This window comes from Somniosus microcephalus, chromosome 14 (assembly GCF_052327205.1).
Source record: "Somniosus microcephalus isolate GS21.2 chromosome 14, FLI_Smic_1.0, whole genome shotgun sequence".
Taxonomy (NCBI): domain Eukaryota; kingdom Metazoa; phylum Chordata; class Chondrichthyes; order Squaliformes; family Somniosidae; genus Somniosus; species Somniosus microcephalus.
The window spans coordinates 48,550,214-48,567,325 of record NC_141000.1 but is presented as its reverse complement, the minus strand read 5'-3'; the positions used below and the strand labels follow the sequence as shown (position 1 = coordinate 48,567,325).

The following is a 17,112-nucleotide window of genomic DNA, read 5'->3' as shown; positions in this document are numbered from 1 at the left end:
AGACATTAACCATGTTATTTCAAGTGGGTTAATGTCTAGTTAAAATGACGGACACAGGAATTTCACACAAACACTGTATACTGATATTGCACAGCATTGTTTCAAGGCCATAGCTGCTTAACTGTAATAAAAATTACCAAAAGTTACACACACACACATGGGTATCTTTGGTAATGTTTCACCTCTGATTTATCTGCAATCATTGTTAAATTTGACCACGGATATTAGAGGCTCTGCTGTACCTTTTAATTACAATGTGAACAAGGTGGACATAAAACAGCAGTGAGCAATAAGGGTCACACATCTGCTTTGCAATTGAATGACTGTGGCAAAATCCTGAGATATAAATAGCTGCAAGTGTGATTTATGAAACTAGCAACAAAAATCATGTTATTGTGGTGGAGCCACTAAAGGACTCAGATCGTTTGTATATAATTCCCTTTAACATGTTAGCTACAGCCTGAGTCTGTATCTTTATTTATACTGTTTACTTGTACAGAGCGTGATTACTTGAACAGCGCGGGTAAATGTGATGACGTCACGCCGTACATCACGTGATCCCCCGCTGGTGGGAAGAACGTGATGACGTCATGATGTCAACCACGGGACTGCCCGAGCAGTCCTCGTGGAGCCTCCGAACTGAACAGACCTACACGCGATGTTCTCCTGCAGTTACTTGTTTAAACCTGTTAGTTTCCATTAAACTTCGTTTTGTTTGAGCGCCTGAGTGGACCTCAGTCTTTGGATAGGAACTAGACATTCCTACATTATATCTAAAATGATTTTTGTTACTAGTTTATAGGGTATTTGAATTCCTCTCTTTCCAACACTGTCCTACCAATATATCCTACCCATACTCCCCACTTCTACACTCATTTCCCATTCCAACTTGAACACTCATCAATCTCAAAATATTAAAATGTGGCCTCCTCAAGTGATTAGCAGAGCCTCTTCTAGCTCGGGAGGGAATAAATCAAGAAGGGTTCCTGATCCTGATCATTATCTGGGCAAGCACAGGATTGGGCTCAGCAATGATATCTCGCCATGGTCAAGAAAACCTGCTGACGTGTGAATCTGGGCTACTTGGGTGAGGCGACCAGCTCCAATACAATCATACTCAGCACGATTGAGGGTTTTTAGGCAGAGAGAGGAGCGGAAAGAGGATAAGGGGAAAAAAATGGTTGAGTTTTTTGGCCAAGAATGATAAAGTGCATCAAAAGAATAGAAAGCTTTCCGTTCTCATTTCTGTTTTTAAAAAGCAGCAGAATCAGGATGACTTGGGAGTAAAGCAAACAGGAAGGAGGAGTAAAAAGAGCTCCAGCCGAATACCCTGCAAGCTCGTACCTGTACATTTAAAAAATAAAGCAAGTCTGGAAACAGTAACCTGTCGGAGCCAGCTGAGCAAAAACAGCCTGAAGGAGCAGTGCAGAGGAAAAGCAGAGAGCTCCAGCTTCACAGTGAGTTCCAGAGAGCTCCAGCTTCACAGTGAACTCCAGCTACACAGAGAGCTCCCTCTGTCGATGAGGTGAACTCCAGCTTCAGTGAGCTCCCTCTGTCGATGAGGTGAACTCCAGCTACACAGAGAGCTCCCTCTGTCGATGAGGTGAGCTCTAGCTTCAGTGAGCTCCTTCAGTCGATGAGGTGAGCTCCAGTTTCACAGAGAGCTCCAGTTTCACAGAGAGCTCCAGCTTCACAAAGAGCTCCCTCTGTCGATGAGGTGAGCACACTGCATTTACAAGCTATTCTCATTAGGAAATGTATATAATGATATCTTTACAGTGAGAATGCCATGCTTAAAAGGTTAAAATATTGGTGTTTTGCTCTTTAATGCTCCACACCTTTGATAAAGATCAGCAACTTTATTGACCTACGTAACTGCATTCTTTAACTTACCCAAACATTTCAGAACATGGCAGGTCATGTTCCTGGACATGCCCCAAAGACAAGATTAATTCTACTGCACAGAAGGTCCTAGAACAGCAATGTCCAGTCAAGAATTTCAACTTTACATTATTTACTGTAATGACAAGGTTACTTATAAATGCTAACTGGTTGCCTATGCTGCAGAAGCATCAGACTTTCAATGCAGTGGATTTTCAATCATTCACATCACTGAGGAGATGCAGTGTTTTCTGAAAAATTCAAGATGTTTTCTATTTATCCTTTGCACAATGCATAGGAGACATAAGATAATCTGGAGAACAAAGAATTTCCGGTAATGGAGTCATAGCTGTTAGACATCTGCCATAAGTCAAGTTTATTCTGACAGCACAACAGTAAATAGTCTGGAGTATTTTCTGAAATAATGATGTCTTTCAGGGCCAGTTCCATACTCTGTACTCCGCATGTCATGTCTGAACCTAACTACATTACTAAAGTACTGCACTATTAAATCATTTGGCTTTCTGGTTCAGTGTGGTGGGGTATTAAGTGTTAGTTTCTAAATTAGGCATGAAACTGTGTGCAAAACAAAGCTTCGAGGGGTCTGTACAGATCTCAACTTCTATGCCAAGGAATGCTGCCAGGGGACCATATCAAAAAATCAGATATCTGCTGAGTGAGTTTATCCAGCAAAAAGATAAGACATATAAACCAACAACAACACCTTGCATTTATATAGCGCCATTAATGTAGTAAAACGTCCCAAGGAGCATTATCAGACAAACGTTGACACCGAGTCACACAAAGAGATATCAGGACAGGTGGCCAAAAACTTGGACAAAGAGGTAGGTTTTAAGGAGCATCTTACAATTAGCCTCAGTGCCCCTAGGTTAAGGAGGAGGTGGAATTAGACATAGTTCTTTACTCAGAATCACTGGGGTTGAAACTGATCTTTGGCGATAGCGTGAAACGGGCAATAGCTAATCGGCAGCCTATTTTACATACTGCCCAATTTTCTTTTCCATTGGGCAAGGTGCAAAACAGACTGCCGATTAGCTCATGCCCGTTCTGTGCTGCCGCCCAAGACCAATATTACCCTATTGTGTCATGAGAGACGCGGGGTGGGGCTGACAACTGACCTGGAGTCCATATCTGCATTCAAACTATTGGATTTACAGATTTGCGATAACTGAAATAGGACAATTCTGTAGGAGTTTTAAGATATGAAAATATTACAGCAGAGCCAGTTCTGGATGTTTATAAGGTGTATCATGACCTAAGGACACAGGAGCATGGAACCAGCTCTATGTATTTAGCGACGTGAGGTGATTGCAAGACCTGAGAAAATCTGCTTCTGCAATGTCTTCTGAATTTTGGAGGTCAAATTCTCTATATTTTGACTGGAGAAGCATGCATATGCCAATTTCCCCTGCCCCCACCGCCACCCCCACCATCCCCTCCCCCATATGTCTCCGTGAAGCACTTTTAATATACAAAGGTGCTATATATTAATACAAGTTTGTATTGTTATTGTTTACATTCCCTCAAGTGCCCTTACTTATTCGTGGGGCAGACTTCAGGACATAAAAGGTACAAGGTCTCCTCAAATCCCTTGCATATAGACCACTATATTCAGGAATTTTGGTTGATAGCTATCCTATTGCTATAAGCCAACACTTCTGATTGTAGTAGCCTTTATACTAGGGTCTTATCACTTTCAGTGATTTAAGGTGACCTTGTATCTTTAGGTCCTTAAGCCTGCCCCATTAATCACCCACTGTCACTTAACAAAAGCCTCCCAATGTGTTAATAGCTTATTTATAAAAGGTGATCAGATATTGTTACAGCTTTGCAGCACATTTATATTCACAGTTTGCCACCAACGACAGCTCCAGAGTTGCTGGCAAACTAAACTGGAAACAAAGTGCCATCTGAGGCAGTACAAAAGGAGAAAAGGTGGTTTCGATTTAGCCACTGGTGCAGGCGAAGGTGGAGGCTTTATGGCTGATTGGCTGAAGTGTTCCACCTGCCTCTATATAGGCCAGCAATGCAGCTTTAATTATAACCTATGCAGACCTTCTCCAACCATTTAGGAAGGTACCAGCTTGGTACCAAAGATGCACCTCTGTTGGCTCAGCTGGTTAGGTAAGTGAGTAGCAACCCATACAGACCAGGAAGATCCCACTTTTGATCGATATTCTGTGCCAAGTTAGCTGATCTTGTCAGGTGTTACAATTGGCTTTAGCGCTCCCTGGATTAAGAAATATGAAAAACAGCCAAATGTCCCCTCCCTCCTCCGATTGTTATCCATCGACCTCTGTGTGAAAACAGATGAGGACCAGGTGAGAACAGAATTAGGCTTGGCTGTGAAGCTCCCTATGTCGAATAGCCTGCCATCATATACTTTCAAAGCTCATGCATGAATAATGGCGATTTAGGTAAGGTGTTGCAGATGAGTTATGCTTTTGGAACAGTATTCCCAGCAAGGACTCGAGCCTTTCAGATCAGGAGAGGAGAGAGTAGATAAATTTAAAAAATGAGAAAAAAAAACTGTGCCATGCATTTGTAAACAGCAGTCTTTGTTAGAAATGTCAAAATCAACCTCTCTGATACACAATATCCTGTATTACATGACAGCTATGACACCCTTCGTTGTAAACCTCCTCACATCAGCACTTATTGATCAATAATATAAGGACATTGCATAAATTTCAGCCTTCCAATGCACAAGAGCAAGAAATGGATTCGGCGGGCCTTTCCCAATGCTGCCTTTACACTGGCGTTTGTTTAGTTTGGTTTCCAGAAGATAGGCATCTCTGCCAGGAGAGCCTGTGTTTACACTGATAAATCTGGCTCTCTTATCCCGACCGTAGAACTGTAGACCTTGAGAAAAAATGGCACATCCCAACACCCCTTGAAGGCCATCTCACAAGGAGAGTTCAGGTGTGAGAAGCTGCTATTAGGTATTCAGACAGCAGACTCACCTGTAAGTGTTTCCACCGTGTATTCAGGTCCTCCAGCTGGTTTAGATTGTACGGAGATAGTTGGATGTCTGTTGGCGCGAACTGGCAGGCGAGATCATTCATGTGAGTCACATTCCCTTTCAAAGGAGCGATTTCTGCTCTGAAAGCCTGGATCCAAAAGAAGGGAAAAAATTGATGCTGTATATTGGCATTTATTTACGATGTTACCATACAAAATAAAGATAAGAGCACTTACAAGTAAAGGAGAGGCAATAACAGTATCAGGGAATAATGCACATTTTCAGATGTTATCACTACAATGTCATATATAGAAGTGAATAGATTAATGGCACAATATTCTGAAACCTGGATATTTGTTCTGCAAGATGGATACAAAGCAGATGCCAAGTGGATCCAAAACCAAATTCACTGCAGTAGAGGGAGGAGCCATGGCAGATCATCCCATAATCTGAAGGCTATCTCACAAGGGGAGTTGGGATGTCATAATACGATTTGTATCATATTACAAAGCATGCACTCAAATTAAAATTCAAGCTACACTTTCAAACAAACACATCTATATTCCTACCCAGAACTTTGTGATTTTCATAGGAAAAATAAGGAAGGAATTTTTGAAGACCATATATAGTTAGTCTCATCATTGGTACCCTTTAATGCTTGCTGATGGTATGTCTGTTATCTGACTATTAACTGCGCATTTCTACTAATGTGACAACATTTAAACAGAAAAAGAGAGAAGTTAATGAATTTTTTTTTAAACAGTCCATGCTCTTAACGACATGCTTTTTTTTCTGTTTAAGCAGGGAGGAGAGCAGTGGGTCAGTTTAATTGTAATTGCATCACCTATGAATGGCATCTTGATGCAATCTGGCTTGATTTTCATCATGCATTTTAAACAAATGAGAAGAAATCTGCCAAAACTTTCTACTGCAATTGTGCCCCTTCAATAGGGTTACTAAAGGATGGACCTGCTTGTGTGATCTGTATCAATCTGTTACGCTTGTCTCTTTAACTAGTGGCTCCAGTTAGATGTAGTATACATCAATAACTTGACAAATCTGATGAAAGTTCATTGACCTGAAACGTTAACGGATGCTGCCTGATCTGCTGAGTATTTCCAGCATTTTCTGTCTTTATTTCAGCTTCACAATACTGTTACATTAAACATACGTATCAATCGATGCATATCCCACAGTGGGAGCGGCGGCACTGAGGAACAGCCAGGAAAAGGGGGTGAGATCTTACTGTGGGGAAATAATGAAAGATTATTTCCACTGGTGGATGAATGGGCAACTAGGGAACGGAAAACAAGGATTCTCACTGGAAGAAACAAGGGGGAAAGGAATGGGAAAGTGCTTGAACTGAGGGCTATTAGACCGTGGGATACGTCACCACATGTGGCTATTGAGGTATAGACTAAAACTTCATTTCAAAGGAAATGGGATATGTATTTGAAAAGGAGGAATATAAAAAGATCCTTTGAGGCGGTGGATTTGGGTTACAGGAGAGAGCGCCAGCACCGGGGGACGAATGGCCTCCTGTGCATTAATTTCTATAATTCTATGAAAACTTTCCTTTATCGAGTCCGAGCTCAGGGAGTGGTTTAGAAATGTTGGTGCTGAGCTGTGTTTAGGACAATGTGCCCTGTGAGAAGTGCCCCAAACACTGAGCCCCTGCCCTTTGTGTGCTCTCTCGGTTTGGTTCAGGCCGGGCTGTGCCACCCAGTTTTGATGTGTGAAGTCCAAGTACAGATCGGCTCTGACTGAGGTTTCTAGTTCAGATTTGTCACCTTCACACTGAACTGGAGTCCAAACCAGAGTCCAAGGAGATAGGGAGGGAGATGGGGCCTGTTAAAAGTGTCCGACTGGGGAGCCTGACTGCACCTTGTGCAGTGCAGGGGGATTCTGACTATGGTTTCAGGGTGAATTATCAGCGGGTTCTAGAATTACTACTAGTTACAGGTAGGATATCGGGGCATTACACCTATTACTACCAGTTACATATGGACTATCAGTGAGCTATTGTGTTACTGTTGGTTCTGATAGGAATCTGAGTTTTACAAGTATTACTATTAGTTATCAGTGCATTTTCAGTGAGTTACCATTAGTTACTGGTGGAATCAAAGTTTCTCCTACCTCTGGTTTCCCCTCTGCGAGTCGCTTCCCCACCTTCGATTCCCCTCTCTCAGTTTCCCTTTACTCCGCCCTTGGTTTACCCTCTTCCCCGCCCTCGGTTTACCCACCCACCCACCTGCCCTCGGTTTCCCTTCTTCGCCTGCACACGGGTGGCCTCCTGGTTCTTGGAACTTGTCACACAATAGTTGCTGGCGCAAAACCAAAAATACTCAACTACAGGGGACCCAACTTTCATAAGGTAAATGCAATAACATTTGTAGAAGTCATGTGATCAGATGTCATGTGATTGGACATCACGTGGTCAGAATGTCATGTGAACAAACCTCCAGGAATACTAGAGTTGGCAGCCCTAGTCTAAGCAGATGGAACAATGACGTGCCTGATGGGGCAGGTGCAGTTTTTCTTTTTTTCCCTATCCTCTTATAGGAACAAGAGTAGGCCATTCAGCCCCTCGAGCCTGTTCCGCCATTCAATGAGATCATGGCTGATCTGTAGCTTAACTCCATCCACCCGCCTTGGTTCCATAATATCCTTGCCTAACAAAACTGTCAATCTCAGTTTTGAAATTTTCAATTGACCAAGATCATGCTTCTGATCTTTTTATTTACCATTTTTACATGAAAAAGATCTAACTTATGCATTATTTTAAAATGTGCTTTTACGTTAAAGCTTTCTTTAAAGGGGTTAAATTCACAGAGCATTAGGACTGATAGGTGTGTACTAGATTTCAGACAGAGCAGCTGAAACCAGAATTCTGAAGACAATGAAAGATAATTGACATTCCAGCGACTGTTCGCACTCACTGCTACTGCAACAATCTTATTCACTGGAACTCAATAGAGGTCATTGCCAAGTTAGGCTGGTGGACTCTGGTCTTGTGTGGGGGTAGTCAGTTTTGACATAAAAGTTGACACTGGAGTCAGACATTTTGAAAAGAAACACAGACACTAAAAAGTCAGTCAGGCAGACCATGCTGCGAGAAGGTTAAAAAGGACAGGATGCTGCAAGGAGAAAGGCTCTTCCCTGTGTTGCAGGATACGTTACAGAGGAATCATTCTGTCTCAGTAAAGTGAGACAACATGAATATAAGTTGTACCAATTGAATTAAGTGACTCTGACCATTTGCTGTGTGTGTTTCACCTTACTGTGGAATAAAGCTGCTGACGCTTTGAACCAAACGTTACCTCATCTAGTGTTAACTTGGTCCCCCTTTGGAGAGAATAAAGAAACACATGCAAAAGACAAGGATGGTTCAGGTCACAAGGGGGTTGAATTGTTACTCTCCTGGGTTATATTACCATACAAGTAGATACGGGGCAACATGAGACAACTCCCACAGAAGTAAGTCACTTTTAGGAATGATTGACGCCACTGAGCATGAGAAGGTATCTAGGGCAGATATGAATTTATAACACTCCTCCTTCTCCTGGTGGCATCGACTCCTTGCTGGGGTACATTTCCACAGGGGCCTATGATACCTCAGTCAAATGGTCAATATTGATGTAGGAGCCTTGATGTGAATGTGATGGGGTATCACAACACACACAAACACTAACCTAGGTTTTTCCCTCCCTAACCTAGTTGTGCTGCAATCAACTGTAGCTCCTACCCATCCCCCATCTCTTGTTAACAAATCGGCAGCCCAGTTTACACCCTGAGTGATATTCCTTTCCACTGTTCAATGGAGAAGAAGGTCGATCAGGGTGTAAAACGGGCTGCTGATTTGCAATCGCCAGTTTTGGGCTACCGCCCAAGACCAATGTAATCCCTGTGTCTTTAGGAAAGGAGAATGGGGAAGAAAATTGGATGACAAAAAATTACAAAGTGATAATGATGTGACGACTAACAGCATCTTCATTTTCAATCTGGTCAGAAATACTGTACAATGACTTGCATTTGTATAGCTTGTTTAGCACAGTAGAACATTGCAAGGCATTTCACTGTAAGGGGTTGGATCTCGAAGTTTGTATTACGTAAATATTTGAATGCACTGTAAATTTGATTCTGTAATCATATAGGAGGTAATTTTCACCTTCACTGCCTTGGCAGTGATCTGATGAAGCGGATTGCTCATCCTGCCTGATTTTCTTACTCTGAGTGCATGAAATAAAATGGGACCTTTTTTTTAAACCTGATTTCACATAGAAAAATAATTTGTTTTAGGATTCCTATTTATCTGCTCAAATATAGCTTTCCCCAGCCAATTCCCTAAAGATCACTTGGTAATAAACACATACGATGCAATGCACTGCATTGGACAAAATGAAACCAAGACTACAGTTCTGTTTTTCCCATTTTGTAAAGCTATTAAGTGCAATGAGACAGCTCAAAATTCTAGCAGGTCTACCCTCTAGGTGGGTATAAACTACAGTAAACTTAGTTGGTCTCTGTAAATTATTATTCTGATTAAATCTGATGCACCAGTGGTGCATGTCAACTCAAATTACAACTCACTTTAAAATCGAAATCGAATGTGGGATTTTAACCTGTTCAAGGTCATTCCTTTTTACACTGGGATACAGTTTCACGAAGACTGTATTAAAATACTTAACAGCAGCAAGTAGGAAGCACGTAACGATGCTTCAATCCTTATTAATTCTGCAGCTTAAATAAAAGGTTAAGGGACTGGAAAAGAACACAACTTCCCTTCAGTGCTAGAGGCTCTTGTTGCTTCCCTGCAGAGTCACTAAACATGTTTATATTAAAGAAGCACAGCTAATAAGAGGCACACAGGTCATTCTTCACCGGCTGCGCTCCACTGTATGAGGGCCCTCCAGGTTCAGGGAACCAAGGATGCGATAAGCTGCTTTTGCATTGGTTCTGGTAGGATATTAGTGCTGCGGGCTCCTGATGCGAGGGCCTCACGTAACCAGTGGCAACCCAACGGCAATCCTACTGAATTTGTCGACACTGGTCACCAGGAAGGTCTGATTTTTACTGGCCCCAGCCTTAGGGAATCTGATATGTTTACTTCGGGCCCAACAAATATGCTGTTGGATTAAGGGAGCCAGGTTCATGAAAGTAAAGATAGGGAGTTCCTACCCTACATTCCCACTGACTCAGCAACTGAGCCTCAACATTCTACAGCAGAGCGTAGTGCTGCTGGCACAGACTGCAAGCAAAAGGCGGGGTGAAGCCCTGCACTCAATCTTACTATAGACAAAGATCAAAAATGTAGGCTGTATAAAAGCACCAGCGAATTTCATTCAGATGTCCCATTCACAATATACTTTTTAATGTTCTACCTTCTCCTACAGTCAATGACAGTTTAGTGCCCATTCAGCAGGCCTCTTGGATTCCCAAATGCTGTCAGGCTATTCAACTGCAGGCAACACAATGAAGTTTGACTTTGCCTTCACCCAATGGTCAGACGTGTACACTTTCCAGCAGAGGCAATTGAATAATAATCTGGAATGAAAACCCTAGATAAATATCCCCAGACATCCCCTCCTCAGCCATGCAACTAATGGCAGTAAGACTAACACTTGCAGATCATAGCACAGCGCATGTCAGTATGGGTGGGACCTTGCTACAGACACTCTCAGTCATCTCACAATTCACTCTCTCTAATGAAACACCTGCCCTGAGGTAGTTCAGGACAGTGCCTGCCACTATATTGTCTTCCCCAGTCAAATGCTGAGGATAATCTTTTGTCCCAAGATGCCAATATAATGGTCCGATTGCAGCTTGACAAAGGGACTGGCAGCAAGAGAGCCTTCCACCTGTTGGTGCAGCAGATCATACACATACTGACTTGCCCTGTGCTATGAACTGGAAATGTACAGGACAGTTTCAGGAGTCGGCAGCATCCAGAGAAAGTCTTGCTTGCCTTTCTGGACAACAATCAGTTCTCATGTTTCCATTTGAGGACAGAAGTGGAGATAGCCTGAGTCTGGACTAGCTCCCCTTTTCTTGGACACCCCTACCTCGCAGGCTGGTTCAAAAGATTCCAGCAGCCAAGTTGGTTGCGGGATACATTTCAGGCAGGATACCCGTCAAACTCCCTACTTTTCTTCAAAAAAAAGATCAATGGGATATTTTGCATCCACTTCAAGATGTAGATAGGGCCTTAGTTTAATACTTATCTGAAAAATGGGCGCTCCAACAATGCAATATTCCTTCAGTACTACATTGAAATGTCAACCTAGATAATGTTCTCAAGTCCTGGAGTTGGGTTTGATCCCATAATCTTCTTACTCAGAAATACTTATGTAAATTCACCTCAAGGTCATTTGTGCAGCCCTAAATTGGAAATTTCCAAAAAGTTCTTCAATTAACCCTTTCCTTACTTTAAGACAGTAGTAGTCATTACAGACTCAGAGGCCACCTGCCGCCCAGCTCCCCTTTAGCAGACCAGTTGCTCTATGAGATTCCACCTATGGCTTGCTCCACTGTGAGATGTCACGAGAATGAAGACTTAGCATGGGTGTCCTCTTCTTCTCTTACTATTCAGCGAGAAAAAGGGCTATCCCAAGATGCATAGCGCAAAAGTGAAAGCCATGGGGCTGATACTTTTAATGGAACTACTACTGATTCCCCTTTTTATGGGGGAAGTGCCTGACATCATTTCAGTAACTGCCCAGAGTGGCACATTTGAAAACACATGTGGGAAACTACAAGTGAAGACCCAAGTCCATCACTCCATTCTGCTCTACGTTGAAGCATTACTAAGACTTGGCCTTGATAATAAGACATCGCAGTAAGTTGGAAAAAGCACTGTGGTACAGCAACTTCAAAGACTTCAGTGCTGGACAACATCCCCCTTCTGTCAGTTTAAGATTTTAACTTAAATGAAATTGAAGACTGTGTGATAAGTACGTGATGAAAATAGTAAAACGAGTCCCATAATATATGCTTTATGGTTTCAGTGCTGCTTTCATGTTAATTGTTAACAATTCTGGAAATAAAAGCAGTTTGTTTACATGCGTATTTAAGCATGTTTTTCTGTTAAATCAGTTTTACAAACGCTGAGTCAAATTACTCTTGTTTCATCAGTTGAGGTTCTGTGTTGAAAGTCAAGCAACAACCTAACTAATGAGTCAGTCTCATTTTTATTCTGTGAGACTCTCCCTATGTCCCTGACTAATTATAGTGTGCCTTCTCACGAACTTGATAAATTGATTCTATTTTGCTCATTGACTCGCTTATGCTCCAATAAAATTGCTGTTATGGTACCTGAATACCTGATAGCAGCACTACCTAAATGAGTCTTCTAAAATCTTATTAATGACAAACACCTCAATGGCTTGATTTAGTAAAACAGTGCAAGGAGCATTAGAAGTGCCAGTGTACATCGTTCCAATGAAACTTCAATCTAGTTGTTGACAATAATGGTCCTGCTGCTAGTCATTTGTCTCATGGGCTATCATCTGCTCATTTAATGTAATATGTTTACATTAAACAACCCCAAAAAACTTGAAAAACTCTTTCAAGATTCTGTCACCAGATACATTAAAAGAAATAATATTTTGCAACCTAATGAGCCCAATAAAGTAATCTTGGGTAATGGTTCATTTCATGCTTGAATAATGATACATTTTAGGGGAATATTAATAATAAATTATAAAATAAGGAACAGAGGGTATTTTCCAATGGTCACTGTTCTAAATGGACAGCAGTGATCAGCTAAGCCCCCCCCAAAATCTGTCTCTGGGCCATGGCTATACATAGAGTCATAGGACTGGATTTTCTCAATGGAGACGAGTTGGAGGTGGGACTGCTGCTTGTCAGGTCAATGTCCTGCCTCCATCATCTTTTGGCCAACCAGAGGGATTTTCCCCTGATTGACTTTGTTAAGCCCAGGAAGCCTTCACCTGAGAAGGTAAAATGGCACTAATCCTTTTTTTCTGCCCGTTAATAGGCAGTTAAAAGGATTTAATCCCTTTCCCGCCTCCAGGAGACGGGACCTGAAGCAGCACATCTTCCCGGCTCCTGGCAAAAGGACACGGAGGCGGGATGGGGGCGGTTTTGCCATCCGCCCCCTCTTTCTGCTACTTTACCGGTGGTCCCGCCTCCATGCCCACCTCCTCGGGGCTGACAAAATCCAGCCCATAGAGTCATAATGGCAAAGGAGGAGACCATTTGGCCCATCGAGTGCCAGCTCTTTGAAAGAGCTGTGCAATTAGTCCCACTCTCATGCTCTTTCCCCATAGCCCTGCAAATTTCACCTTTTCAAGTATATATCCAATTCCCTTTTGAAAGTTACTATTGAATCTGCTTCCACCACCCTTCCAGGCAGTGCATTCCAGATCATAGCAACTCGCTGCATAAAAAAGAGCAATAAAAAGCAAGAAGGACCCAGGTTTGTTCCTTCATCTATGCTGAGTTAGTTGATCCCAACTGAGGTAATAGTCAAGGGGCTGCATTTGGCTTCAAAATCCCAAGAGGCAAATAATCAGCCAGGGTTTCCTACTCTTGATTGCTATCCAGTGACTCCGGCTATAAAGTGCAGATGAGGATGTTCGGCTCATGACAAGATCTGCTTGGCTGTGATAGCTCCTCCTTACCCCCAAGGTTGAATAGCCCAATGACACTCACTGTATAGTTTTACACATGAAGAATGGTCACAGGGGTGAGGTACTACATAGTTGCCGGTAACATGCAGTTGTACTGCAGCATCGGACAATAGCTTCGGGCGAAGTGAAGGAAACACTGAAAGGGAAATTTTAAAAATGCGAGTGGGACGACCAAATGAATGTCAATAGCACTGCTGTACTGTCTGCTGCTGTCCAAAAGAAACTGAGTGTAAACCACCCATCTCGATTCTATTTTAAAATTTATAATTTATGATTTTTGTGATGCCTCCTGCTGTTGATCAGCATTTCATGGCTCACACAGGAATATAAACTGCCTAGCACGAGTGGAACAGTATCTCAGTAAGGGAGCCAATGGCACCGATATTCACTGGGGTGGGGTTTCGGAGCGGTGGGCCGGGGGGGGGAGGAGTTATCGTCGGGAAGAATACTGTGGAGTTTTACTTCCACAGCGTGCGTGGTTTTTTAAAAACAGGTTCTGCACCCAGAAGCCAACCTGATTGACAGGCATGGCTGCCTGTTGTGTGTGTAAATCCTGTCGCAGCCCGGGGCAGATAGCTTTAGTGGTTGTTGGGGGTAGAGATCATGGGGGTGGCTAGAGCGTGTGAGGGTCAAGGATCGTGGGGAGTCAGGGAGAGATCGGAGGTGGGTTTGGAGATCGGGAGGGATGGGGGGATTGTGGGGGGAAGAGTCCAAGATGGGGGGTCTTGATCGCGGAGGGTTGGTAACCACGGGGGTTCGGGGGGAGATTGAGGGTCGTAATGTGGGGCCGTGATTGCAGGGGGGGTCTTGATCGCGCGGGGGGGGGGGATCGGTAATCGCGGGGGGAGATCGGTAATCGCGGGGGGGGGATCGGTAATCGCGGGGGGAGATCGGTAATCACAGGGAGGAATCGGTAATCACGGGGGGAGATCGGTAATCGCGAGGGGGAATCGGTAATCGCGGGGGGAGATCGTAATCGCGAGGGGGAATCGGTAATCGCGGGGGGAGATCGTAATCGCGGGGCGAGATCGGTAATCGCGGGGGGGAATCGGTAATCGCTGGGGGAGATCGGTAATCGCGGGGGGGAATCGGTAATCGCGGGGGGGATCGGTAATCGCGGGGGGGATCGGTAATCGCGGGGGGGGGGAATCGGTAATCGCGGGGGGGGGAATCGGTAATCGCGGGGGGAGGATCGGTAATCGCGGGGGGATCGGTAATCGCGGGGGGGATCGGTAATCGCGGGGGGGATCGGTAATCGCGGGGGGGATCGGTAATCGCGGGGCAGGATCGGTAATCGCGGGGGGGATCGGTAATCGCGGGGGGGATCGGTAATCGCGGGGGGGATCGGTAATCGCGGGGGGGATCGGTAATCGCGGGGGGGGGATCGGTAATCGCGGGGGGATCGGTAATCGCGGGGGGGCGATCGGTAATCGCGGGGGGGGGATCGGTAATCGCGGGGGGGCGATCGGTAATCGTGGGGGGAATCGGGAATCGCGGGGGGGATCGGTAATCGCGGGGGGGATCGGTAATCGCGGGGGGGATCGGTAATCGCGGAGGGGATCGGTAATCGCGGGGGGGATCGGTAATCGCGGGGGGGTGATCGGTAATCGCGGGGGGGCGATCGGTAATCGCGGGGGGGATCGGTAATCGCGGGGGGGATCGGTAATCGCGGGGGGGATCGGTAATCGCGGGGGGGATCGGTAATCGCGGGGGGGATCGGTAATCGCGGGGGGGGGAGGTAATCGCGGGGGGGATCGGTAATCGCGGGGGGGCGATCGGTAATCGCGGGGGGGCGATCGGTAATCGCGGGGGGAATCGGTAATCGCGGGGGGGATCGGTAATCGCGGGGGGGGATCGGTAATCGCGGGGGGATCGGCAATCGTGGGGGGAGATCGGTAATCGCGGGGGAGATCGGTAATCGCGGGGGGGGATCGGTAATCGCGGGGGGATCAGTAATCGCGGGGGGAGATCGGTAATCGCGGGGGAGATCGGTAATCACGGGGGGAGATCGGTAATCGCGGGGGGATCGGCAATCGTGGGGGGAGATCGGTAATCGCGGGGGAGATCGGTAATCGCGGGGGGGCGATCGGTAATCGCGGGGGGGCGATCGGTAATCGCGGGGGGGGATCGGTAATCGCGGGGGGAATCGGTAATCGCGGGGGGGATCGGTAATCGCGGGGGGGATCGGTAATCGCGGGGGGGGATCGGTAATCGCGGGGGGGATCGGTAATCGCGGGGGGGGATCGGTAATCGCGGGGGGGGGATCGGTAATCGCGGGGGGATCGGTAATCGCGGGGGGGGGGATCGGTAATCGCGGGGGGGGCGATCGGTAATCGCGGGGGGGCGATCGGTAATCGTGGGGGGAATCGGGAATCGTGGGGGGGATCGGTAATCGCGGGGGGGGATCGGTAATCGCGGGGGGGATCGGTAATCGCGGGGGGGATCGGTAATCGCGGAGGGGATCGGTAATCGCGGGGGGATCGGTAATCGCGGGGGGGTGATCGGTAATCGCGGGGGGGGCGATCGGTAATCGCGGGGGGGATCGGTAATCGCGGGGGGAATCGGTAATCGCGGGGGGGATCGGTAATCGCGGGGGGGATCGGTAATCGCGGGGGGGATCGGTAATCGCGGGGGGGATCGGTAATCGCGGGGGGGGAGGTAATCGCGGGGGGGGAGGTAATCGCGGGGGGGATCGGTAATCGCGGGGGGGCGATCGGTAATCGCGGGGGGGCGATCGGTAATCGCGGGGGGAATCGGTAATCGCGGGGGGGATCGGTAATCGCGGGGGGGGATCGGTAATCGCGGGGGGATCGGCAATCGTGGGGGGAGATCGGTAATCGCGGGGGAGATCGGTAATCGCGGGGGGGGATCGGTAATCGCGGGGGGATCGGTAATCGCGGGGGGAGATCGGTAATCGCGGGGGAGATCGGTAATCACGGGGGGAGATCGGTAATCGCGGGGGGATCGGCAATCGTGGGGGGAGATCGGTAATCGCGGGGGAGATCGGTAATCGCGGGGGGGCGATCGGTAATCGCGGGGGGGCGATCGGTAATCGCGGGGGGGGATCGGTAATCGCGGGGGGAATCGGTAATCGCGGGGGGGGATCGGTAATCGCGGGGGGGATCGGTAATCGCGGGGGGGGATCGGTAATCGCGGGGGGGATCGGTAATCGCGGGGGGGGATCGGTAATCGCGGTGGGGGCGATCGGTAATCGCGGGGGGGGGATCGGTAATCGCGGGGGGAATCGGTAATCGCGGGGGGAATCGGTAATCGCGGGGGGGGATCGGTAATCGCGGGGGGGATCGGTAATCGCGGGGGGGATCGGTAATCGCGGGGGGGGGATCGGTAATCGCAGGGGGGCGATCGGTAATCGCGGGGGGGGATCGGTAATCGCGGGGGGGGCGATCGGTAATCGCAGGGGGGGATCGGTAATCGCGGGGGGAATCGGTAATCGCGGGGGGAATCGGTAATCGCGGGGGGAATCGGTAATCGCGGGGGGGCGATCGGTAATCGCGGGGGGAATCGGTAATCGCGGGGGGGGATCGGTAATCGCGGGGGGGGATCGGTAATCGCGGGGGGGATCGGTAATCGCGGGGG

The 17,112-nt window shown here is 46.9% G+C and overlaps 1 protein-coding gene across 9 annotated transcripts in view; it reads right to left on the bottom strand.

The window, feature by feature from the left end:
* dmd (dystrophin) overlaps nucleotides 1-17,112 on the bottom strand; it is a 2,562,635-nt gene that overhangs the window by 196,566 nt on the left and 2,348,957 nt on the right. For all 9 annotated transcript variants that reach the window (XM_086007360.1, XM_086007362.1, XM_086007361.1 and 6 more), the window contains one exon: nucleotides 4,866-5,012. In XM_086007360.1, coding sequence (XP_085863486.1) covers nucleotides 4,866-5,012 — 147 coding nt within the window. The remainder of the gene's footprint in view (nucleotides 1-4,865; nucleotides 5,013-17,112) is intronic.